This window comes from Trachypithecus francoisi, unplaced genomic scaffold (genome assembly GCF_009764315.1).
Source record: "Trachypithecus francoisi isolate TF-2019V2 unplaced genomic scaffold, Tfra_2.0 Lachesis_group19, whole genome shotgun sequence".
In the NCBI taxonomy this organism is placed as follows: domain Eukaryota; kingdom Metazoa; phylum Chordata; class Mammalia; order Primates; family Cercopithecidae; genus Trachypithecus; species Trachypithecus francoisi.
Genome location: NW_022681464.1, coordinates 9,040,244 through 9,067,940, shown reverse-complemented (window position 1 = coordinate 9,067,940; position 27,697 = coordinate 9,040,244). Strand labels below are relative to the sequence as shown.

At 43.8% G+C, this 27,697-nt stretch overlaps 1 protein-coding gene across 2 annotated transcripts in view; it reads right to left on the bottom strand.

Moving 5' to 3' along the window:
• LOXHD1 (lipoxygenase homology domains 1) overlaps positions 1-27,697 on the bottom strand; it is a 140,519-nt gene that overhangs the window by 95,459 nt on the left and 17,363 nt on the right. For both annotated transcript variants that reach the window (XM_033177834.1, XM_033177835.1), the window contains exons 6-10: positions 13,842-13,996; positions 11,896-12,056; positions 6,285-6,361; positions 4,396-4,592; positions 1,221-1,413 (exon numbers count right to left, since the gene is read on the bottom strand). In XM_033177834.1, coding sequence (XP_033033725.1) covers positions 1,221-1,413; positions 4,396-4,592; positions 6,285-6,361; positions 11,896-12,056; positions 13,842-13,996 — 783 coding nt within the window. The remainder of the gene's footprint in view (positions 1-1,220; positions 1,414-4,395; positions 4,593-6,284; positions 6,362-11,895; positions 12,057-13,841; positions 13,997-27,697) is intronic.

Sequence of the window (27,697 nt, the reverse complement as noted above, 5' to 3'; positions counted from 1 at the left end):
CCAGTGCTAACCCTTTATCCTGTTTCATGTTCCTCCTGGTTGTTCACTGGCATTATCCTATTATTGTCTGTCTCCCGTGTGGAATATAAAGCATTCGAGAGCAAGGGTTTCATTCGTTTTGCTCACAGCTGCCTCCACAAAGCTCAGAGCAGTGCTGGCAGAGAGAAACCCTCAAGAGACAGTCATTCCTCAGTATCTGCAGGGACTGGTTCCAGAACCCCCAAGCATACCCAAATCTGAGGATACTCAAGTCCCTCATATAAAATGGCATAGTATTTGCATATAACCTACACACATCCTCCCATATACTTTAAATATCTCTAGGTTACTTATAATACCGAATACAAGGTAAATGCTATATAAATAGTTGTTATACGGTACTGTTAGGGAATAATGACAAGGAAAAAGTCTGTATATGTTCAGTACAGATGCAGTTTTTTTCCAAATGTTTTGTTTGTTTTGTTTTTTTTGTTTGTTTATTTTGTTTTTTTGAGCGGAGTCTCGCTCTGTCACCCAGGCTGGAGTGCAGTAGCGCAACCTCAGCTCACTGCAAGCTCCGCCTCCCGGGTTCACACCATTCACTTGCCTCAGCCTCCCAAGTAACTGGCACTACAGGCACCTGTCATCATGCCTGGGTAATTTTTTTGTATTTATTTAGTAGAGACGGGGTTTTAGCGTGTTAGCCAGGATGGTCTCCATCTCCTGACCTTGTGATCTGCCCACCTCGGCCTCCCAAAGTGCTGGGATTACAGGCGTGAGCCACCGTGCCCGGCCTCCAAATGTTTTTGATCCTTGGTTGAATCCACCGATGCAGAACCCACGGATGTGGAGGGCTGACTGTGTATGTTTTTGAATAAATGAATGAATAAACAGTTTTATCACCTCAGCCAGTCTTCATCGCAGAAGACATGAACTAGGTCTCAAACTCCTACACAGGGTTGAGAGTGTACATTTCCTAATAAAGTCATTTGCTGCCTTTAGTCCAGAAAAAAGTATCTCATCCTTTGGGTCCTCAGTTTCCTCATCTATAAAATGAGGCCTTCTTTCCTATGAGAACCATGGTACCAGAGGCAGTGAAAGCCCACATGTTCCTCCCTGCAGGACCGTACCAGCAGCACTTGTCAGCAAGACCCACTTTGCTCCATGGTCCCTCCTCCTTCCCCTCAGCCCCATCCCCCCATGGGAAACAATGGGTGGTCCCACCACAGCCTTCTCCATACATTTCTGGATCTCCACCACCTCGCTGGGATACAGCTCCACCTCCAGACGCCCATCAGCCTGGTTCTTGTCCAGCCAGCGGTTGGCGGGAAAGGTGTACTGCTTGCCTTGACGGGGCACACGGATCTGAACGCTGCCCAGGAACCAGCTGGCATGCATGCCGGTGCTATCGTGCCCAATCACCAGCCGGTTGATCTGAAGGAAACCCAAGTGAGGGTGAGCAAAGAGCCATTGTGTAGAAACCTCCATGCCCCCATCCCTACCTCCCAAACACCAGCAAAAACAGCACTACTCAACCCAGGTCTCCAGTCCCCAGGAGAGGGAAGATCCATGGAAGAGTTGGGGTCCCATTCCTGCCCCACCATCAGCCAGCTGGGGGGCCAGGGCATCACCTCACCTGCCTGGAGCCACCATTCTCTTCTCCTAAGCCCAGCACACCTCCCAGGGCCATGGTGAGAAACAAGAGGGGAGTGGAGGTGACAAGAACTTTGAAAGCTCCACTAGTACTTAATCACATTAGGTCATGGCCACGTGAGAAAGCAAATGTTTAAAATGTTTGCCATCACCTTCCAATCACTGTGTTATTGATTTGGTTTGGTTTTGAACAATACACAGTTGTATATATTTCTGCATTTCTTCAACATACCCACCCTGAAGGTGACAGAGTATCACCCATCCTGAAGGTGACAGACTATGCAGACAACCTCTCAGTACTCTGTGGTTCTGTAACCAATTCCTCTCACTCTCGGACCCAAGAAACACTTTTCTTTTTCCAATAACACTCTATAATTGCTTTGTGATTTTGCATTTTAACATCTTTGCCCCCAGTGGCAACATAGAGGGGAGTGCAGATGATCATATCACCATCTTTATATGTACTTGGTTTTTCAATGTTTGGATTGCTTTTATGTTTTATTCTTTTTGAAATGCTGTATACAGAGCAATTTTAACATCGGATGTAATTATCAGATGGCCTTTGAGAACCCTTGCAGCCCTCAGATTTTCTCTGTGATGGTTTGAAGAGGTGACGTTAGCCTTAAGTCTGGTGCCAAAAGGCCAGATTTAGAAAACTGTCCATGCAGGCCTGCTCTCACTCTTCTGAGTCCTAAGTGCCTCTTTGCAGCTGGTAATGGCAACAATGTCAGAGTTAAGTGCATGCAGCCCAGTCCCATGGAATTGTCAGAAGAAAACCAGCTAAGCTTACAAAGCCTGAGAGCCCTCTGGGTGCATGTCAAGGGACAGGGAAGAGTTTTGTTGTTCTTCTGTGGTGCCAGGACTGTGAAAGTCCCAGGGAGGGATTGGCTGAAAGGGTAAACACAGGGTAGGTGTCTGATATGACTGGATGCTCCCTAAGGGCAGGAACTAGCTCAGTTCTACAACACTTCACACCTGACGTAGACTAATTGTTCAGTAGCATTTACTGAGCACTTAGTATAAGCATGTGGGTATTATTCACATATTTAATGCTAATAACAACCCCATTAGGATCCCATGTTGTTATGAATGAGAAAATGGAGGCAAACAGAGGTTTAATAACTTATACATGGCAGGTAAGTGGAAATGGGTCTCAAATATGCAGTTGGCAGCCAGAGCCCATGCTCTCAACCTCTTGGCCACACTGCTTGTTGAGGGGATTTCAGAAACTCAGGAAGAAGCTTAAATGCCCTCCCACTGCTGCCCTACTCTTCCCAGAGGTCTCATTTACACGCCAGCTGCTGCCCAAAATCCTTTAGTAAAGGGAACAGCATTTTCACTCTGCAATTATTGATTAAGCTTAAAATGTAAATACATTTTGATAAACAAAAACACTGATTTAAGTTCATTAACCTCAAGGTATAAATGGCTGACATCAGATCTTTCCCTTGAGAGAGTTTTGATGGGAGAAGAGATTCCTAGGACCTGAAATAGGGTTGGACTCCCAGAGATGGAAGGGGCAGGAAAGATAAGGTTCCAGGTAGAGGGCTTTTTACCATCTCCATTTCCACCAAGCCACACCCTGGGAGCAGCAGGTAGTAATGCAAATCCCAGCTCAGTCATTTCTAGAGATATCCTCAATCCTCAAGTCTAAGATTTAGAACTGTGTTTCTCCAGGCGATGTCAAGGAAGATTCTCACCTTGGCCAAACTCTAGCCAGGATCCTGAACCGTTTCTCAACTGAGCCTCAATCTTGGCCTATAAAGACTTGAACAAAACACTAACATAGTTTCTAACAGCTCAAGTTCACATCCCAGGGTGACCCTAATCCCCCTTACTGTGCCTGCCTTAGAAAACTCAAGGCTGTCAAAATAATTTACTGTTGGTTCCAGCCAGCACCTGAGGGTAGGGCTTCTGTCTGCCAGACTCTTGTAGGATAGGACCCTCATACCATAAAGCATCAGTTAGCAAACCCAGATGGGTTCCACAACCCACATGGGCTGACCTCCCCATTACTGCTTTTTGTGTTTCTCCCCTGACTCTACTGAGCCCCTGATTACCCTCCCCCATTCCCTCATCCTCCCTTTAAAGAGGCTTCCAAACCTCTGCACAAGCCTAAGCTGGGTTCAGTTCACACTGGCCTCTTTTCCTGATTGTGGTGGTAGATTACTGATTAAAGTCTGTCCTTGCTGCTTTACTGTTCAGCTTTCTCTTTGATGAAGTGCTTAGACCTCTTGCAGCAGAGATACCTGGAGCCTTGATCTGGAGGCTCTTGGGTTCCATCTCCCAAGGCAGAATCTCTCAGGTGTGGCCCAAAAGTATGCACTGAAACAAGCTTCCTGGACCCAATTCTGATGCACACTCAAGTTTGAAATTAGGAAGTATTTTTAGCCCCTTTTCTTAGTCCTCCCTTCTCTTTTCCTTCCTTGCATTCAGTGTCTCCTTCTCCAGGGTCTGTGACCCAGGTACATTGATCCTGGATATGTAGGTAAATAAAATGTTGAGGTAACACCACTAAAAATACACATTCCACCCCCAGAAAGGCTCTGGAAGCATCACCACTGTTTACATATCTTCAGCTGCTCTAGGTCACAGCTGAAAAACAATATACCTCACTTATTATTCCCAAGTGGACTTTTTTTCTTCAAAATGTGTTTACCCCTATGTACATGAGGGTGTGTGTGTCTGTATGTGGACATATGTGTGAATGTGTGTTGGGGAATGGGTGGGATGATGTCACATGGTCTTGGGAAGGAGACTTACAGTTCCAATGTTCAGGGTCTCGAGGGTGAACTCATCCACCCGGCCACGTTCAAAGTAGTCTTTGAGGTTGTTGTCAGAGACAAGAAGAACTTGCTTGATGGTGTCAGATTTATCCCCATAGAGCTTGATGTAGACTCTAGAATCCGTGCTGGCCCCAGAGACATCCCCAGTCTTCAAGCTGATGTGATAGCGAAAGTCTGAACAGCCCAAGGCAGAGGGAGGAAGGGAAGGGGTTAGTGCAGGGGGTGACAGGAAGCAGGATGCCTGTATAGGAGGGCAGCATGGAGCTGGAAGCTTGTGGGGAACACAGGCTGGGAACTGAGAATCCAGGCTCCTGCTCTAAGCAGCCCTGCAACTTGGGGCAGGGGTTCCTTGCATCTCTGTGAGGCCTCCTCAACCACAAAAGCAGAATTCTAGTAGGTTCTCTCTCTGCTCCAGAAGGTGTAAATGGGCTGAGAGCAGGAAAGTGTGTAAATCACAAGCAAGAACATCACAATGTAAGAGCCTGAAAGGATCTCCCACAATCAACTGATCTAGCTTCTCTGACAGTGGACAAGGAAACTGAGACAAAGGAAGGATCGATCTTTCCAGGCATTATCTAGAGTATTATACACATAGTATTATTGCTAAGGATTCTGACCTCAGTTTCACAGGCAAGGAATCTGAGCCTCAGAAGGTCATGTGTTTGGTGCAAGATGGCAACAGTGAAGAGGTCGCCAGCCAGGAGTGAAACCCTCTTGAAGCCCCCTGCTTTTCACTGGGCCACCACGAGGGTGTCACTCCATTTTATCAGCCAGGAAGGTCTGCATTGTCTGTCTTCAGGGATAAAAACACCCGAGGAAAAGGTGAGTCCTGAAATAATACAAAGCAAGACCCCAAGTCCTCCAGGCTTGTCCCTGGGTGTGTGTGTATCTTGGGCAAAGAGGAGGAAGCACTGGAAAGGTGAGTGATGCTCACTCCCAGGCCTGCCACTTACTGCCACCATAGGGTCCTCCCACTAGGAAGAAGGATTTGGAGAAAGTCAGCTGAGCACACCCTGCCTGGGGTCCAGCCCTGGGGAAGGCCAGACCTGCAGGTCTGGTCTAGATCAGCTCCATTAGTTCCACCCAAGGGCACTTGAGGAAATAGCTTCTGTTCTTGCTGAAAGATGTAGTAGCAGAAACTGGGAAGGAGACCTCTTTCTTATACTATTTTCCATCTAAACCAGGGATGCCCAATCTTTTGGTTTCCCTGGCCACAGTGGAAGAAGAAGAATTGTTTTGGGCCACACAAAAAATGCGCTAATACAAATGATAGCTGATGAGTTAAAAAAAATTGCAAAAAAGCTTTATGTTTTAAGGAAGTTTACAAATTTGTGTTGGACTGCATTTGAAGCTGTCGTGGGTCACACGTGTGCGGGCTGTGGGTTGGACAAGCTTGATCTAAATGCTTTCAGAGGCTCTGACTGAGGAAGCAGGGGGTCAGGAGGTCCTGTCCACATGGTGAAATCGGGGCTTGCTGGAGTGGGAAGGACAGTGACACAGAAAGAGATACCCTGGGTACTGGTTCCAGCTCCATCACTGACTACACAACTGGGTTTGCTGGGGTTGTGGAGGGGGAAGAGGGGTCCCCTTACCACAGGCATGGGTCATCTCCTCTCCTGGGTTCCTTCCCGGATCTTAAATTCTGTAACTCTGAGACCAGAAATGGGACACTCTGGTTCAAACTCTGCAGTCTAACCTTAGAAAAGGTCAGATATATATATCTTTAGCTGCTGGGTGGCGTGGCTCATGCCTCTAATCCCAGCACTTTGGATGGCCAAGGTGGATGTTTTCTTGAAGGGCTTAGCTGAGGGAAGGCCCCTGTCTCACCAAGGGTACACCCAGCACCTGGTCATCAGGACAACTCACTCTTCAGTGTCGCATTGCTGTCACTGGGTAGCAACTCTCGGACCAGCTGCCCATCGTCCTTATCCTTGTCCAACCACCTGGTGGGCAAATGGGGGGATGTTAGCTCTTTGAGTGGTGCAGGCAGACAATCAAAGCTTCACCCATTCATGCAGAGTCACTAGGGAGGCCTAGAGCTTTGACTTTAGCGAAGTAAAATGATTCTATGGGAGCATCTAGCAAAGCATCCTAGCCTGGAGTGGGAAAGGAAGACTTCCCAGAGGCGGTGGTGTTTGGCTGAGATTGGAAGGAGGGCAGGGAACTCCTTGGGGAATGGGTGGGGATGATGTCACATGGTCTTTGGAAGGAGACCAGGAGAAAAGGGAAGAGTATCCCAGAGGAAACAACATATCTGGGATGGAATACAGCCTCCGGGAGTTGAAACAAGATCATGTGGATGGATGCAGTGAGAGCTCGCAGAGGAGGCTGGAGAGGGGACAGGTCACATGATGTAGGGCCTTGGCAATCACTGTCAAAAGTCTGTCCTGAAAGCCATCATTAGCATAGAGATCAAGCATCTCTTTTTCTAAAAGCTTTCCATCCTCACGGCACCGTACTGAGGGCTCTGGGGTGGGGAGATGGAAGAGAAGATACGCTAGGATACATAAGACCCAGTCCAGGCTGTCAGCAGCCTACTTAAGAAGACAGGATAGACCAGCTGAGGCACTGAAGACCAAGACAAGGATAGGTATTGGACCAGAGTAAGTTGAGGGAAATGAGAAGGGCTCAGTGATCTGAGTCCTCAGGGATAAATGAGAACTGCCTTCCAGGAGAAACTGGAGTTGTACCCTGCAGGGCTGCAGATTGATAGCTGTGACTCTTCAACATGTTGGAGTGAGCCACGGTCCCATCTCTCTGCTGGTCATCCACCAGGGGGAAAGGTATGGGGCAATTTACCTGAAAAGCACCTACACACTGGGCACAGAGACTCAGCCTGAGAAATCAATCATGCAAGCATGAGTTTTCTAAGCCCCAGCACTCAGGATGGTTTATGATGGGGCCCATGGCAGTATAGACACCGTTCATTGTTCCCCAGGATATTGAGGAAAACAAGACACTTGCCTCTCAACCAAATCACCTCCCATTTGTCTGTGTCTTGGTGCTGGTCTTTGCAGCCCACTCCATTACCCTACTGAGAGGGAGTCAAGTCCTCTGGCTACAGAGCCCGTAAAAGCCAAGGCACTAATTCCTCCATAGTCTCCCTGGCATGGAGCTCAGGCATCCCCAAACGGCGGTACTCTCTGCTAATAGACCACTCCTCTCTCCTAGGCTGACAGAGGCAATGCTGTGGTCACTCCCAAACCTTCTCTTTCACCCTCCTTCCCAAAACACAAGATCCGACATTCCCAGGAGACCTTGCTGTCAGTTGGCTATTAGCTAACACTAAAATATTAGCCGACAACTAGGCTGTTACTTTTCCCAAGGGCTTTGGTGCTGTGAATCTAGAACACAAGAAAACCATTGGTGACTCCAAGACATGAGGATACAATGGTGAGATCCTAGGCATTGATGACAGAGGAATTTGGGAACTCAGAGCTTCTAGAGTCCCTGAAATCAACCTGTTAAGAGCCTCCCATTCTGTCTGCCTGGCTGAGGTCACCCTGGCATGGAGATTGCAGAGGAGAAGGTTATGAAGTAGGCCTGGGCACGCATTCACAGGGCGGGGAAGTGTGGAGAGTCAGCAAGCCCTCAGTCATCTGAAAATTCTACCTGCACTCCCCTCATTCTCCACCACTTATCCACCCCCAGCCCCTCCCCAGCAGCAAAAGGAAACCATGACTTGTCATTTTGTTTCCACCTAAATACTTTCAGGGTATTAATAGATATTTCCAAATATAGCCAGTTTCTTTCAGCTTCAAACACTTCAGCCCAGTTTCAGAGTGAGATGTTGCTAAAAGGATAAGTCAGTCTGGTGGTGATTTTATTACTCTTTCTCTGAGCTCACAGGCATGTGTGTGTGTGTACACACACACATACACACACACCTGATCCTAGCAGAAATTCTGATAAATAGACCTAGTTTGTCCTGCTCTCCAACAGAGTTAAAATAACAGCTCAGGTGAAGAAAGAAGCAGTGTGCATGCTCAGGCTCCAGTTCCTGATTTTTCCAAGTCCCCAGGACCCTGGGTCCTGAGTTGGCAAATGTCATCACTACATGTGTCAGCAAGACATAAGAACCCATTTTCTTAAAAAATGCATGCACTGTTAAGTGTTTGGGGGCGGGGAGGACTCTGGGGTGTTTGAGGCCTCTGCTCCTCTCCCGCCCAGCCATCAGCATCATCGGCATCACTGTGTCTTTAATGGGCCCCTTTCAAAGTGCAATACCCTCAACCTCACCATAAGATACATGCCGGCCAGGAAGGTGCAGAAGACCAGACAAGGGATTGGGTCAAAGTCACAAAGCAGGTAGGCGGCTAGACTTCTGGTTCTGAGCTCCCCCAGCACCATGTATGTGACAATGCAGTGTGCACCAACTTCTTCCTCTTCCCCTTTCCGGGCTCCCTCTCCTGGCCTGCCCCAGAGCTCGGCCCCACTGTTTTCTTTATACATGCTCTCCCTAAAGGATCCCCTGCAGTTCCCTAGCTTTAAATTTTAGCTCTATGCTCTCATTCTCTGAATTCATTTCTCAAGGCCCAACTCTGTATTGAAAACCGAACACATCCCAACTAGACCTCCAGAGTCCAACCTTGTCCCCACCCCTCAGTTCTCCCTCCCCAGGATCCCCATTTCAGTAAATGGCATGACCTTCAACCCACCTATCAAAGGCAAAAGTCTGGGGCTTTCAGTTCTAGCTCTTTCTCTGTCTCTTATGGGCAAGGCCCATGAACTGTCCCTCCAGGGTCCTCTCTGGTGTACAATAAGCCCCTTCTCACCACCTTCACTGCCAAGCTGCCATATAGTGAACTGAATTGTGTCCCCCCACCCCACCCTACCCCATTCATACATTTAAGTCCTAACCTCCAGTACCTCAGAATGTGACCTTATTTGGAAACAGGGTCATTGCAAACTTAACCAAATTAAAATAAGGTAATTAGGGTGACTCCTCATCTAATCTGACTGGTATCCTCACGAAAAGGGAAAATTTGGACATAGATACATAGAGAGGAAGATGCTGTGAAGAGGCACAGAGAGAAAGTGGCCAATCACAAGCCAGGGAATTCCCGAGGCTGCCAGGGGCGAGGACAGAGGGCTGGGTCAGATCCTTCCCTAGCGCCTTCAGAGGGGTGCAGCCTGGCTGACACCTTGATTTTGTACTTCTGACCTCCGAAACTGTGAGACTTTATGTTTCTGCCATTTAAGCCACCCAGTCTGTGTGCTTTGTTACAGCCCTGGAACATCAACACATGCCGTCATCAACTCCCCAAAACCTCCTACTGGTCTCCCCTCCTCCTCTCTGGGCCCTGTCCTAACCCCAGAGGCCAGACGGCCTTCCTCGCATGTAAGAGGCTCCCTCGCCCTGCTGGACAGTGGCCTCTGTCTACCTGCCTGTCTTGCTGGACTCCAGAACACTCTAGTCCTTTCCCCTGGTGCTCTCCTCTTCATTCCACAGGAGGCTGGCCTCAACGTCCCTCTGAAGACAGGCCTTCCCCATCTCTAGTCCCCGCTCCAGCCCCTGCACCGCTGCGTGTTTCCACCACGCCACTCTTCACAGTGTGTCATTCTGGCTTTATTCACTTGCTTTTTGTCTAGTTTCCCTGTAGACTATAAACTCCATGAGGACTGGGAGTAAATATATAGTAGGTGCTTAATAAATACATTTTGAGTGGATAGGAATAAAACAATGCAAGCTCTTCCATCTGGCATCCAGCGAGTTAGCCTCTGATCCAGGATGGCGGTGAAAATGCCGGTGATGACTTGAAACGAGGCTGTACTCTTCCCCCGCACCCCCTTCCCCTATGGCTTGGGAGACTGAGGGTTCATCACTCCATCCTCTCCCACCCCAGCCTTCTCACTCCTTCCCCACATGCCAGGCACCTCTTGCCAACCTCTGGATGAGCCACCCCCTCAGCCCCTTACTCATGCCTCATGCCATTTCTTCAGCCTAGGTGGCCCACCCTCCCTTTTCCTCTCCCTCTGTCCACTCTCTGATCTCCCTTCCAGGCCCAGGTGCAGTTCCATCCCTTCCTGGAAGCCTGCCTGGTTTGCTCTCTGTTAGTGCCACTCACTTGGAGTTGCCTGCATTACTTACCTTTTCAATGTAATTCCTTGTAATACGAACAGTGGCTATATGTAGAAGACTGTAGCGCCCTTTGTCATTGACAAAATCTGTTTCACAATCATTGACCTATGGAGCCCTCCCAGCGGCCCTCTGTGACTGGGAAACTACTGGGCCTAGGTTGGTACGGTGGTAAGTAATTCAGCTGCAGCAGATGTGCGCCTGTGTGTGTGCACCTGTATGCACAGGCATGCATGTGAGTACATCTGCGTTCATGGTAAAAGGAAGAGCAACACACTCATTGCTGGGCAGCTGTGCAACTCACCCTCATCCACTCAAAGGAGGGCTGTCCTCAGTGTAGCTACCCTCGAAGAGCCCTGGGCCAGCCCTAATAAAGTGGACACATAGCAACTCATCTCTACATATAGAACTCAGCCCTAGAACTAAGATTTGCAGAGCCAGGTCCGTCCAAGGCCCCAAATCAATCATACAGTGTGCATCCTCCAGATGTTGCCACATAAAATGTGGAGGGTCACCGGGATGACATGAAAAACACTGGTATGGCTCATTCTAAAATCTCTCTATCAGGAACTTCTTTAAGTCAATGGGAACCCAAATGCTTAAGCAAAAAGAGAAAGGAAACTTTATCTCATGAGTAAATTGCAGAAAGGAAAACAAAGTAAGATACCTTGAAAAGAAGTTAACGGGGCCGGGAGCGGTGGCTCAAGCCTGTAATCCCAGCACTTTGGGAGGCCGACACAGGCAGATCACGAGGTCAGGAGATCGAGACCATCCTGGCTAATATGGTGAAACCCCGTCTCTACTAAAAAATACAAAAAACTAGCCGGGCGAGGTGACGGGCACCTCTAGTCCCAGCTACTTGGGAGGCTGAGGCAGGAGAATGGCGTAAACCCGGGGGGCGGAGCTTGCAGTGAGCTGAGATCCAGCCACTGCACTCCAGCCTGGGCGACAGAGCGAGACTCTGTCTCAAAAAAAAAAAAAAAAAAAAAAAAAAAAAAAAAAAAAAAAAAGAAGTTAATGGGGGAGAGGTATGGTCAGAAAGTTATTTAAATTAAAAACTATTTTTTTAAAAAAACCCTTTTGATTTAAAAGTTTAATTCAATCTGCAACTATTTCTCTGAAGTAACTTTCACTTAAATTCAGGAATTGCCAAATTTTCTCATGAACAAGCACCCACATTTTGGTGCTTAAATAGAGGAAACTAGCAGCACTCTAAGGGGTGAGAGGGGAATGTGAGGCTCAGGTCTAAGCACCACCAGCAAGGCCACCTCTTTCTTCCACCAGCTATAGCCTTAAGCCACTGTTTTGCTTGCTGGTCGTGGTAGTAGGACTGGGTCTTCCCAAAACACAGGGACCATAACCTAAGCTGGAGAAAAGACTAGGAGGCAGGACGCATACCTGAGACAGGGGAACTCCACGTTGTCGCTCTCAGGCTGCCCTTCCTCTCTCACCAGCACTCTGTCCAGGTACCAGCCACTGCCAGAGCCTTTGCCATCGTGTCTGATCCTCACCCGCCTCACATTCCGCATGGTGACGGACTCAATAGTAAACTCGTCAGTCTTGTTGGGGGAAACCACAATGACAGTTGGATGGTGGCTACCCCAGGACCCAAACACCAAGGAAAGACATAAGCTCAGATATCAGCTGATGGGTTAGACAACTCATCTTTCACACATGGGACAGGAGCTACCTATAAAGAACAGGTCACACCCACCCCCAATTTCTCCCACTGGAATATCATCCAACGTCAAGTTTCCAGCAACTGAGAGCTACACTTTTTGGTGAAACAATGGCTCTTCTCTGTGATCTCCATTCAAAAGGCAGCTCCCTCTGGGAAAATAAACAAGCTGTTATCAGTCACCAATCATTTATCATGAGCTAATTCCTTGGCGAATCTCCTCTGGCTTCTTGCTCTAGAGTGGTACTGGGCCCCTTCCAAGGAAGGAAATGATTAGAATTGATTACGGAGACTAAGTGGTCTTGCTAATTGTGTAGTTTTGCCCACCACTGAGGCCGCATAACTGCAGTAGGGGCAACAGAGTTTCCAAGTGTACATGAGCACACCTGGGAGCCTTCAGGGACAGAAACACTGAAGGTGGGATTGATGGACAAAGGCGTCAGAAGATGTAGGAGGAAAGAGTAGGGAAGGCTGAAGAGAAAGGTGGGTGGGTGGGAAGGAGAGAGGAAATTTTAAAAGTTATGTGAAGTAAAGGCATCACTACCTCCTCTCCTCAAATGAACCTGAGTCCACCCACAACATCCTGCTCAGATTATTTTTGCCACTGCAGCCTCCAAATGGCCATGATCCCAAGAATCGAGCCAGCCTGGATTGGCCTCAGAGAGAGGCCTTCACTGGAATTCCAGGGCTTTCCCTGACCTCACCAAGGAAGAGGTGGCAGAGGAAGGAGACAGAGCAGTCATCTGCAAATCCCTTCACCCTGGTGAGTTCCCTTGGCCTCACTTTACTGCAACAACGACTCTGTACTCAGCATCCACTGTGTGCTGTGGGCCAGGTCTGACCTCAGAGATGGTACATCCACTGCCCATAATGCTCACAACAGCCAGCCACAGATAGGCATCCTTTCCCCATTTCAGGCATGAGGAAACTGAGGCTCAGGAGAATGAAGCAGGTAGCCCAAGGCTGGGTTTGCCTCAAACTTGCCTAGCTCTTTCCCTACTGTTTCCACAGCCTCCCCAGAACACCCACGTGATGGTTGGGGAAACAGGGGGAACACCCAACACAACTGCATTGAGGCTAGCAACAGAAGCAAGCTCTCCCACCCCATCTTTAGGGTCTTTCTTGATTTCTCTTTCCTAAAGGTCATGAACAAGATGCCTGAAGTGGTCATGCCATGGGAAAGAATGCCAAGTTCCCACATTGGCCCCTGGAGGCCCAGCCTTTCTCCAGCCTGGGTCCTCTAGTCCACAGTGCCCGGCATCCTTCCCTCTCTGCCCACCCCTGAGGTAAGAAAGATGCTGCTGCTGCTTCCCAGTGTCCTTCTGTTCTGCTCTCTTCTCAAAGCTCAGGGTGGGGGAGGACCATAATCCCTCCAAGGTGGCTCTTCAACTCCCTACTGTGCAGTCCCGGGAGTCTAACAGGTGTCCATGCATGTTAGTGAATGAGGGTGGGCCAGATACTCAGGAACCAAATACACTAAGCATTGCTGTGCCCTCCCAGTGGCTCTGCTGGGATTCCCTGGTCCCCCGCCCCCTTACCCAGAGTGAGGCCTCTGATGGCTGAGGCCCCAGGACCAGCATCAGCTCAACTTTAACAGGGCAGGGAAGACAAGGGAACATGGGAACTGGGAGGACAGGGATGAGTGGGGCACATTGCTATAACTTACATTGCCCTTTTCAAACAGGTCTGTGTTATTCCTGCAGTTGTAGAGCAGCCGTTCCCCTGTGTCCCCCACGTCACCAAAAAGGCAGAGATAGACGTTGGCATCGGTCCCAGCACCTTCAAGTTCACCTGTGCACACAGTCACACGGTACCGGGCCACTGGTAGGCAGAGAGAGGGACACCATTGCTGACAGCCCCCTGCCTCCTATCCCTACCCCTGCGGCTCTCACTTCTAAGCTTTGATTTCTCCTCTCCTTCTAGTTCTCATCTGGGCTGACCTTCCCTCTTCCTCCCAACTATCTAAATCCTACCACACACCAGTCAAGAGCTGAGTCATCCCCAAGTCTCTTGGCCTAGGCCCTTGGTCATTATAGGCATATGGATTCCATTTAAAGCCATGGGATCAAATGAGACAGACAAGGATTTCCCAATCCTGTCAATTATCAGCGTCCTCTGGGAAACTTTTAGAAGAATTCAGATTCCTGAGCCCAGCTTCAGACTTCTCAAATCTGAATTTCCAGAGCTCAGTCTACTAAACTTGAATTGCTTCCAAGTTTTCCTGGGGAACTTTGATGGAGCTGGCCAGTTTGCCCTCAATTCCATCCATCCCAGTAAACCCTTTTGCCTTAGGTTGTTCTCCAACTTCTACGTGTTCTCAAGAAAGATAACTTTTCTCCGTGAACAAGAATTGTGTCTTCTTCTCTTCAGAACTCCTACTGATAATGACATGACAGGAAGCAGAGAGAAAGGCATGAAATGCAGTCACTGTGGGAAGGGCAGCAGCTTTTTCCCATGTTGAAAATGTGCTGTGGAGGGGGCAGACCTGCATCCCTGCATGCCCAGCCCTCCTTCTCACTTAAAATAAGCTGAAAAGTAAAATGCATCCATTCATTCACTTATTCACCCCAAATCGGTTTAATGTTAATGGTACCCCAAAACAAATCCATTTACTGAAGCCTAGTAGGTGTCAGGCACCATTAACAGTACAGGAATTCTGATGTTAGAGTTAAGAGTAAAAGTAGAGAAGAGCAACGGAAAGTAAAATCACAAATTATGAACAAGAAAATGTTTTTGTTATATCTGTAACTAAGATAATACAGTGGAGGGACGTCTTGGAGTGGTAAGGAGTGGAGTGAGGGAATATAAATTATTTAGAGATGCAGAAAAGGTGACTGCAAGGAGGTAATGTGTGAGCTATAAAGTTAGAGAATTCTGGCAAGTGCAAAGGCCCCTGTGTGGACATGCCCAGTGTATGTTCCAGGAACAGGGAGAAGGCCAATATGGCTGGAGTAGAAGGAATGGGAAGGAATATGAGATGAGGCCCAGAGGTGGACAGGAGCTGGATACATGGGGTGTAGCAGGTCAAAGTAAGAAGTGTGGCTTCCTTTTTATTTTTAATTTTAATTTCTGTACAGCGGAAAGCCATTGGAGTGCTTCAAGCAAGGAAGTAATTTGATCTGGTCTATGTTTTAAAGAGTACTCTAGCTGCCATGAAGAACTGATTATACAGAAAGAAGGAGTAGAATCAAAGAGGTCAGTTAGCAGAATAATTACAGTAGTTTAGAAGAGAGGATACTAGAATTATAGTAGTCTAGATGCCTAGGACTGGAGGTGCAACAGAAGTGGAGAAAAGTCAATAGATTAGCAATATAGTTTGGATGCTAAGTCTAAAATATACTGTTTTGGACACAATAGTTCTTGGTGATGGATCAGATAGGTAATTGCGGAAAAGAGCGAAGTTGCAGGTGACTCCTAGGTTTTTGGCTTGGGCAATTAGGTGGATAGAGTTGCCACTAAGGAGTAGGGGAGTCTTGGGAGAAGGACAAGTTTGGAGATGGAAATCAATGGTTTGGTTCTGTTCATTATACATTTGAGCTGTCTATTAGATGTTCAAAAACAGAGGTCAAGATGGCAGCTGAATATGTCTGGAGGGTCAGGACTGGTGATATGTCTATATGACTCTGGTCATCATAGGTATATGGAGTCCATTTAAAACTATGGGATCAAATGAAATACCCTGTGGTGAAGATATAGACAAGGACTGAAAGAATATTTGAAGAAATAATGGCCAAAACTTCCCAAATTTGATTTTAAAAGCATTAATATACATATTCAACATGTTCAACAAACTCCAAGCTATGATAAATGCAGAGCTCTACACCTAGACATGTTACAGTCAAACTGTTGAGAGCCAAAGACGAGGAGAGAATCTTAAAATAAGTAGCACAAAAGTGATTCATCACCTATAATGGAAGCTCAATACAATAACAGCTGACTTCTCATCATAAACTATAGAGGCCAGAAGGCCGTGGGATGATATATTCAATGTGCAGATCATTAACCAAGAATTTTAAATCCACAAAAACTACCTTTCAAGAATTAAGAAGAAATTAGGGCATTCCCAGAATATAAAATACTACAAGAATTAATCACTAACAGATCTGCCAAGAAATATTAAAGAAACCTTCACGTTAGACATTAAACAGTAACTCGAAATCACCTCATAGAATAAAAAGTACCAGAAAAAGCAGTGACATAAGTAAATACATAGAAAATGTGCAAATATTTTTTGTGTGTGAATCTTTTCTTCTCATATCTCATATAAATGACAACTGCATAAAGCAGTAAATGTAGAGCTGCACCACTAGTGAGCTTATAATATGTAAAGATGCAATTTAAATTACAATAATAGCATGAAGGAAGGGGAAGAGAACAAACCTATATTGGAACAAAGTTCTTGTATACTACTGAAATTAAGTTAATATTAATCTGAACTAGATTATTTTAAATTAAAATGGTAATTGTAATTTTCTGGGCAACCACTAAGAAAATCACCCCAAAAATATGATAAAAGAAACAATGAGGGAACAAAAATGGTACTCTGTAAAATATATAAAAGCAGTAAAGAAAGCAGTGAGAATATAAAAATATATAAGACATATAAGCAGTAAGAAACAAAAAAGATAACACATACAAAATATAGTTAGCAAAATGGCAAATGTCAATCCGAACATATCAGTAATTGCTTTAAATGTATTACATTAAATCTAATTAGTCTAAACATTTCCATCAAAAGCCAGAATGTGGTGGCCACTCTGCAGAAGCAGGGTGAATCCACCCACCCCAAATTTGCTCAGATATCAAGGCTGATGATACTACACATGCACCAAAAGCAAGATTCTATTATTTACATAATGAAAGTTCTTGAGAGAGCTTGGTGGGCTCTTGAGCAGGTCCAGTAATAGCTTGGGACAGCAGGGAGATTAGGATTTTATGGTGGTTAGGGAGTGAGACTGAGGTGGTGGTTCCTTTGAATGGTCAGGGCTTGTATGACTTAAACTTTCCACCAGTGTTAAGGAAGGATGATTAGGCTTTCTTATCAGCTGGCCTATATATGAGGCAAAAAGGAAGAGGGGATTGGTGTAGTTTGAAACCTGCCAGTAGTCAAACATGAAAAAGAAATCAGACTCTATTACACAGAGATTGGCAAAATGGATAATGGATCTAACTATCTTCTATCAACAAAATACACATTTTTCTATTCAAAGACATAAATAGGTTGAAAATAAAAAGGTTACGAATAAAATTGGCTCAAGAAAAAATAGACAATCTAAATAGACATATAAAAAGTGAAAAGATTGATTAAACTGCTAGAAGAAAACAGGAAATTCTTCACAACGTTAGGCTGGGCAAGAATTGTTTAAATAAGACTTCAAAAGCATAGGCAGAAAAAGCAAAAATAGACAAATAATATTACATCAAACTTTTGCCCAAACAAAAAATTTTGCACAGCAAAGAAAACTATTAGTAGAGTGAAGATACAACATACATAATAGAAGAAAATATTTGCAAATTATACATCTGACAAGGGGTTAATATACAAATATATAAGAAAATTAAACAACTCAACAGCAAAAACAAACAAACAAACAAATAACTCGATTAAGAAATTGGCTAACTACCTTAACAGATTTTTCTCAAAAGAAGACATACAAATGGTTTAACAGATAGATGAAAAAACAGTTCAACATCACTAATCATCAGGGAAATGCAAATCAAAACCACAATGAAACATACCATCTTTCTCTAGAATGGCTATCATCAAAAACACAAGAGAAGTGTTGGCAAGGATGCAGAGAAAAGGGAACACTTGCATACCATGGGTAAGAGTGTGAACTAGTATGGCCATTATGAAAAACAGTATGGAAGTTCCTCAAAAAAGTTAAAAATAGAAGAACCATATGATCAATAATACCATTACGGGGTATATATCCAAAAGACATGAAATCAGTATGTTGACGAAATATCTGTACTCTCATGTTTATTGCATCATCTCTACTTACAATAGCCAAGATATAGAATCAACCTAAGTGTCCAATAATGGATGAATGGATAAAGAAAATAGGTATACATACACAATGCAATACGATTCAGCCACAAAAAAGAGGAATAAAATCCTGTCACTTGCAACAACATAGACGAACCTGGAGGACATCATGTTAAGTGAAATAAGTCAGATGCAGAAAGACCAATACCACGTGATTTCACCCATGTGGAATATTAAAAAAAAAAAAAAGAGAGAGAGAGAGAAGTTGATGTCTTGGAGACAGGAAATCGAATAATATTTTTATCAGAGTAGTTACAAGAGACTGGGGAAAGGACGGGGAGGAGAGGATGGGGAGAAGTTGATCAATGGGTACAAAGTTACAATTAAATGAGAGGAATAAGTTCTGATGTTCTATTATACAGTATAATGACCATAGTTAACAATAAAAATTTGTATATAACAAAATAGCTAGATGAAATGCTTTTGAACATTCTCACCATAAAGAAATGACAAATGCATGAGGTGATGGATAGGCAAAAAACACTGATTGGATCATGATACAACATACATTTGTCTCAAAACATTAAATTGTACCCCATAAATACATACAATTACAATATGCCCATTAAAAATAAAGTTTCAAATCTTTTAAGTGAAAAGATGAATTCATAATTTAAAAAACCTAGCCACAAAGAAAAGCCTGTGCCCAGATGTTTTTACTACTGAATTCTACCAAACACTCAGAGAAGAAATAATACTAATACTTCTCCAACTCTTCCAAAAATAGAAGAGGAGGGAACACTTCCCAACTCATTTTCTGAGGCCAGCATTACCCTGGTACCAAAACTGACAAAATCATAAGAAAACTACAGACCAATATCTCTTATGAATATGAATGCAAAAATCTTCAACAAAGTATTCACAAAAAGAATTCAGTGACATATCAAAAGAATTATACATCATGACAATGTAGGATTTATCCCAGAGATACAAATTCATTTAACTGCTGAAAATCAATTAATGTAATTTATCAAATTAATTGAATAAAAAGCAAAAATCACATGATTAGCTCAATAAATGTAGAAAAAGCATTTGACAAAATCTAACACCCTTTCATGATTAAAAAAAAGAACCATCAACAAACTAGGAATGAAAAGGAAATTCGTCAACCCATAAAACTTATCTATAAAACACCTACAGCTAACATCATAGTCAATCATGAAAGACTGGTCTGGACACTTTCCCCTTAAGATCAGAAACAAGTCATGTCTTCTATTCAATGTGGTGCTGGAGATTTCAGCCAAGGCAAGTAGGCAAGCAAATATAAAAAGATCTAAATTGGAAAGGAAGAAGTATCTTATTTAGGGGTGACATAGCCATGTATTTATAAAATCATAAGGAATTCACTAAAAAACTATTAGAATAAATGACTTCAGCAAAGTTGTAGAGTACAAGATCAATATACCAAAATTGATTATATTTCTATCCTTTTGCAATGAATAGTCTGAAAGTGAAATTAATAAAACAGTTCTATTTGCAATAGCATCAAAAAGAATAAAATATTTAGAAGTAAATTTAAGATTCTTGGAGCAAGATGGCCGAACAGGAACAGCTCCAGTCTCCAACTCGCAGCGCAAACGACACAGAAGACCGGTGATTTCTGCATTTTCAACTGAGGTCTGGGGTCATCTCACTGGGGAGTGTCGGACAATCGGTGCTGGTCAGCTGCTGCAGCCTGACCAGCGAGAGCTGAAGCAGGGCGAGGCATCGCCTCACCTGGGAAGCGCAAGGGGGAAGGGAATCCCTTTTCCTAGCCAGGGGAACTGGAAAATCGGGTAACTGCCACCCCAATACTGCGCTTTAAGCAAACTGGCACACCAGGAGAATATATCCCACACCTGGCCGGGAGGGTCCCACGCCCATGGAGCCTCCCTCATTGCTAACACAGCAGTCTGCGGTGATCTAACCGCAAGGCAGCAGCGAGGCTGGGGGAGGGGCGCCCGCCATTGCTGAGGCTCAAGTAGGTAAACAAAGCCGCTGGGAAGCTCGAACTGGGTGGAGCTCACAGCAGCTCAAGGAAACCTGCCTGTCTCTGTAGACTCCACCTCTGGGGACAGGGCACAGCTAAAAAAAACAACAGGGGAAGCAGCAGAGGCCTATGCAGACGCGAACAACTCTGTCTGACAGCTTTGAAGAGAGCAGTGGATCTCTCAACACGGAGGTTGAGATCTGAGAACGGACAGGCTGCCTGCTCAAGTGGGTCCCTGACCCCTGAGTAGCCTAACTGGGAGACATCCCCCACTAGGGGCAGTCTGACACCCCACACCTCACAGGGTGGAGTACACCCCTGAGAGGAAGCTTCCAAAGGAAGAATCAGACAGGTACACTCGCTGTTCAGCAATATTCTATCTTCGGCAACCTCTGCTGCTGATACCCAGGCAAACAGGGTCTGGAGTGGACCTCAAGCAATCTCCAACAGACCTATAGCTGAGGGTCCTGACTGTCAGAAGGAAAACTATCAAACAGGAAGGACACCTATACCAAAACCCCATCAGTACATCACCATGATCAAAGACCAGAGACAGATAAAACCACAAAGATGGGGAAAAAGCAGGGTAGAAAAGCTGGAAATTCAAAAAATAAGAGCGCATCTCCCCCTGCAAAGGAGCGCAGCCCATTGCCAGCAATGGATCAAAGCTGGTCAGAGAATGACTTTGACGAGATGAGAGAAGAAGGCTTCAGTCCATCAAACTTCTCAGAGCTAAAGGAGAATTACGTAACCAGCGCAAAGAAACTAAAAATCTTGAAAAAAGAGTGGAAGAATTGACAGCTAGACTAATTAATGCAGAGAAGGTCATAAACGAAATGACAGAGATGAAAACCATGACACGAGAAATACGTGACAAATGCACAAGCTTCAGTAACCGACTCGATCAACTGGAAGAAAGAGTATCAGCGATTGAGGATCAAATGAATGAAATGAAGCGAGAAGAGAAACCAAAAGAAAAAAGAAGAAAAAGAAATGAACAAAGCCTGCAAGAAGTATGGGATTATGTAAAAAGACCAAATCTACGTCTGATTGGGGTGCCTGAAAGTGAGGGGGAAAATGGAACCAACTTGGAAAACACTCTTCAGGATATCATCCAGGAGAACTTCCCCAACCTTGTAGGGCAGGCCAACATTCAAATTCAGGAAATACAGAGAATGCCACAAAGATACTCCTCCAGAAGAGCAACTCCAAGACACATAATTGCCAGATTCACCAAAGTTGAAATGAAGGAAAAAATCTTAAGGGCAGCCAGAGAGAAAGGTCGGGTTACCCACAAAGGGAAGCCCATCAGACTAACAGCAGATCTCTCGGCAGAAACTCTACAAGCCAGAAGAGAGTGGGGGCCAATATTCAACGTTCTTAAAGAAAAGAATTTTCAACCCAGAATTTCATATCCAGTCAAACTAAGTTTCATCAGTGAAGGAGAAATAAAATCCTTTACAGATAAGCAAATGCTTAGAGATTTTCTCACCACCAGGCCTGCCTTACAAGAGACCCTGAAGGAAGCCCTAAACATGGAAAGGAACAACCAGTACCAGCCATTGCAAAAACATGCCAAAATGTAAAGACCATCGAGGCTAGGAAGAAATGGCATCAACTAACGAGCAAAAGAACCAGTTAATATCATAATGGCAGGATCAAGTTCACACATAACAATATTAACCTTAAATGTTAATGGACTAAACGCTCCAATTAAAAGACACAGACTGGCAAACTGGATCAAGAGTCAAGACCCATCAGTCTGCTGTATTCAGGAGAGCCATCTCACATGCAGAGACATACATAGGCTAAAAATAAAGGGATGGAGGAAGATCTACCAAGCAAATGGAGAACAAAAAAAAGCAGGGGTTGCAATCCTAGTCTCTGATAAAACAGACTTTAAACCATCAAAGATCAAAAGAGACAAAGAAGGCCATTACATAATGGTAAAGGGATCAATTCAACAGGAAGAGCTAACTATCCTAAATATATATGCACCCAATACAGGAGCACCCAGATTCATAAAGCAAGTCCTTGGAGACTTACAAAGAGACTTAGACTCCCATACAATAATAATGGGAGACTTCAACACTCCACTGTCAACATTAGACAGATCAACGAGACAGAAAGTTAACAAGGATATCCAGGAATTGAACTCATCTCTGCACCAAGCTGACCTAATAGACATCTATAGAACTCTCCACCCCAAATCAACAGAATATACATTCTTCTCAGCACCACATCGCACTTATTCCAAAATTGACCACATAATTGGAAGTAAAGCACTCCTCAGCAAAGGTAAAAGAACAGAAATTATAACAAACTGTCTCTCAGACCACAGTGCAATCAAACTAGAACTCAGGACTAAGAAACTCAATCAAAACCGCTCAACTACATGGAAACTGAACAACCTGCTCCTGAATGACTACTGGGTACATAACGAAATGAAGGCAGAAATAAAGATGTTCTTTGAAACCAGTGAGAACAAAGATACAACATACCAGAATCTCTGGGACACATTTAAAGCAGTGTGAAGAGGGAAATTTATAGCACTAAATGCCCACAAGAGAAAGCAGGAAAGATCTAAAATTGACACTCTAACATCACAATTAAAAGAACTAGAGAGGCAAGAGCAAACACATTCAAAAGCTAGCAGAAGGCAAGAAATAACTAAGATCAGAGCAGAACTGAAGGAGATACACAAAAAACCCTCCAAAAAATCAATGAATCCAGGAGTTGGTTTTTTGAAAAGATCAACAAAATTGACAGACCGCTAGCAAGACTAATAAAGAAGAAAAGAGAGAGGAATCAAATAGACGCAATAAAAAATGATAAAGGGGATATCACCGCTGACCCCACAGAAATACAAACTACCATCAGAGAATACTATAAACACCTCTACGCAAATCAACTAGAAAATCTAGAAGAAATGGATAATTTCCTGGACACTTACACTCTTCCAAGACTAAACCAGGAAGAAGTTGAATCCCTGAATAGACCAATAGCAGGCTCTGAAATTGAGGCAACAATCAATAGCCTACCCACCAAAAAAAGTCCAGGACCAGATGGATTCACAGCTGAATTCTACCAGAGGTACAAGGAGGAGCTGGTACCATTCCTTCTGAAACTATTCCAATCAATAGAAAAAGAGGGAATCCTCCCTAACTCATTTTATGAGGCCAACATCATCCTGATACCAAAGCCTGGCAGAGACACAACAAAAAAAGAGAATTTTAGACCAATATCCCTGATGAACATCGATGCAAAAATCCTCAACAAAATACTGGCAAACCGGATTCAGCAGCACATCAAAAAGCTTATCCACCATGATCAAGTGGGCTTCATCCCTGGGATGCAAGGCTGGTTCAACATTCGCAAATCAATAAACGTAATCCAGCATATCAACAGAACCAAAGACAAGAACTACATGATTATCTCAATAGATGCAGAAAAGGCTTTTGACAAAATTCAACAGCCTTCATGCTAAAAACGCTCAATAAATTCGGTATTGATGGAACGTACCTCAAAATAATAAGAGCTATTTATGACAAACCCACAGCTAATATCATACTGAATGGGCAAAAACTGGAAAAATTCCCTTTGAAAACTGGCACAAGACAGGGATGCCCTCTCTCACCACTCCTATTCAACATAGTGTTGGAAGTTCTGGCTAGGGCAATCAGGCAAGAGAAAGAAATCAAGGGTATCCACTTAGGAAAAGAAGAAGTTAAATTGTCCCTGTTTGCAGATGACATGATTGTATATTTAGAAAACCCCATTGTCTCAGCCCAGAATCTCCTTAAGCTGCAAGCAACTTCAGCAAAGTCTCAGGATACAAAATTAATGTGCAAAAATCACAAGCATTCTTATACACCAGTAACAGACAAACAGAGAGCCAAATTAGGAATGAACTTCCATTCACAATTGCTTCAAAGAGAATCAAATACCTAGGAATCCAACTTACAAGGGATGTCAAGGACCTCTTCAAGGAGAACTACAAACCACTGCTCAGTGAAATCAAAGAGGACACAAACAAATGGAAGAACATACCATGCTCATGGATAGGAAGAATCAATATCGTGAAAATGGCCATACTGCCCAAGGTTATTTATAGATTCAATACCATCCCCATCAAGCTACCAATGAGTTTCTTCACAGAATTGGAAAAAACTGCTTTAAAGTTCATATGGAACCAAAAAAGAGCCCGCATTGCCAAGACAATCCTAAGTCAAAAGGACAAAGCAGGAGGCGTCACGCTACCTGACTTCAAACTATACTACAAGGCTACAGTAACCAAAACAGCATGGTACTGGTATCAAAATAGAGATATAGACCAATGGAACAGAACAGAGTCCTCAGAAATAATACCACACATCTACAGCCATCTGATCTTTGACAAACCTGAGAGAAACAAGAAATGGGGAAAGGATTCCCTATTTAATAAATGATGCTGGGAAAATTGGCTAGCCATAAGTAGAAAGCTGAAACTGGATCCTGTCCTTACCCCTTATACGAAGATTAATTCAAGATGGATTAGAGACTTAAATGTTAGACCTAATACCATCAAAACCCTAGAAGAAAACCTAGGTAGTACCATTCAGGACATAGGCATGGGCAAGGACTTCATGTCTAAAACACCAAAAGCAACGGCAGCAAAAGCCAAAATTGACAAATGGGATCTCATTAAACTAAAGAGCTTCTGCACAGCAAAAGAAACTACCATCAGAGTGAACAGGCAACCTACAGAATGGGAGAACATTTTTGCAATCTACTCATCTGACAAAGGGCTAATATCCAGAATCTACAAAGAACTCAAACAAATATACAAGAAAAAAACAAACAACCCCATCAAAAAGTGGGCAAAGGATATGAACAGACATTTCTCAAAAGAAGACATTCATACAGCCAACAGACACATGAAAAAATGCTCATCATCACTCGCCATCAGAGAAATGCAAATCAAAACCACGAGATACCATCTCACACCAGTTAGAATGGCAATCATTAAAAAATCAGGAAACAACAGGTGTTGGAGAGGATGTGGAGAAATAGGAACACTTTTACACTGCTGGTGGGATTGTAAACTAGTTCAACCATTGTGGAAAACAGTATGGCAATTCCTCAAGGATCTAGAACTAGATGTACCATATGACCCAGCCATCCCACTACTGGGTATATACCCAAAGGATTATAAATTATTCTACTACAAAGACACATGCACACGTATGTTTATTGCGGCACTATTCACAATAGCAAAGACTTGGAATCAACCCAAATGTCCATCTGTGACAGACTGGATTAAGAAAATGTGGCACATATACACCATGGAATATTATGCAGCCATAAAAAAGGATGAGTTTGCGTCCTTTGTAGGGACATGGATGCAGCTGGAAACCATCATTCTTAGCAAACTATCACAAGAACAGAAAACCAAACACCGCATGTTCTCACTCATAGGTGGGAACTGAACAATGAGATCACTTGGACTCGGGAAGGGGAACATCACACACTGGGGCCTATCATGGGGAGGGGGGAGGGGGGAGGGATTGCATTGGGGAGTTATACATGATATAAATGAATTGATGGGTGCTGACGAGTTGATGGGTGCAGCACACCAACATGGCACAAGTATACATATGTAACAAACCTGCACGTTATGCACATGTACCCTAGAACTTGAAATAAAATAAAAATAAATAAATAAATTTAAAAAATTTAAAAAATTTAAAAAAAGAAGTAAATTTAAGAAAACAAGTGAAAAACATACACTGTGAAAACCACAAAATATTTTTTAAAGAAAATAAAGATCTAAATAAATGGAAAAACATCTCATGTTCATGAATTGGAAGACCTAACATTATTAAGATGGCAATACTCCCCAAACTGGTCTATAGATTCAATGCTAACAGAACTCAGGTGACTTATTCGTAGAAATTGACAAGCTGATTCTAAAATTCATGTAGAACTGCAAGGGACCCAGAATAGCCAAAACAACCCTGAGAATGAATAATCAAGGAGAAGAACAAGTGCTGACAAGGATGTAGAAAAATTGGAACTCTCATACATTACTAATAAGAATTTAAAATGGTACAGCTATTTTGATAGTTTGGCAGTTTCTCAAAAAGTTAACCAAAGAGCTACCAAATGACCCAGCAAATTCACTCTTAGGTGTATGCCCAAGAGAATTAAAAATATGTCTGCATAAAAACTTGTACATGGATGTTTATGGCAGCATTATTTATAATAACTGAAAAATAGAAACAATATAAATGCTCTTTAACAGTTGAATTTGGTACATCCATACAATGGACTATGATTCAGCAATAAAAAGAACGGAGTATTGATACATGCTACAATATGGACAAATCTTGAAAACACTGTGTTAATTGAAATAAACTAAATTTAAAAGGCCATGTATTGTATGACTCTCTATATATGAAATATCCAGATTAGGCCAATCTATGGAGACAAAAAGCATATTAGTGGTTGTCAGAAGCGGAGGGGTAAAGCGGGGAAATGGGTATGACTGCTGACAGGTATAGGGTTTCTTTTGGGGGGAGATGAAAATGTTCTGGAATTTGATAGTGGTGATGGATGCATGATTTTATTAATATATTAAAAACCATTGACTTGTACACTTTAAATGGGTAAATTGTATGGCACATGAATCATATCTCAATATAGCTGTTGTTTTTTGTTTAGGTTGTTTGTTTCTGAGAAGGAGTTTCATTCTTGTTGCCCAGGCTGGGGTGCAATGGCGTGATCTCGGCTCACTGCAACCTCCGCCTCCTGGGTTCCAGCGATTCTCTTGCCTCAGCCTCCCAAGTAACTGGGATTACAGGCACCCATGACCATGCCCGACTAATTTTTTTGTATTTTTAGTAGAGACGGGGTTTCACCATGTTGGCCAGACTGGTCTCGAGCTCCTGACCTCAGGTGATCCACCCATCTCTGACTCCCAAAGTACTGGGATTACAGGCATGAGCTACTGTGTCCCACCATAGCTGTTGTTTTTAAAAATGGACATGACTCATTTGTAGTTCATCTAAAATGAAGACAGAGTATACCTAGAATGAGGCAAATCACTGGGAAGTTGAATTCAGTGTACAAATTATTTTTTCAGTAATATGACCATTTTATTTGGAGATATGCAGACATCTGAAAAATTAATTTGACCATGAAACATATGAGTACACGAAGATAGAGTGTCTGCTGCAAAAACACTTGTTAGAAGAACAGGCAAAGAACAACCGATGGTACATAGAGGCCTGCCTTGAGCAAAGCTGGTATAGGTAGGCATTTAAACCATGAGTTAAGATTGAGGAGAAATCTCCTGCCTACCAATATTGTCTCCTAGTAGGGCCACAGCACCTGAAATTTAACCATCATTGTCTTCTCTAATCAACTCTTTTAAAATTCAAATGCTAAATGCTTTCAATCTTCAGCCTTTGTATAAATGAAGTTGCTTCTTTTGTGTGAAGCTCTCAATGGTCCAATGTGTCAA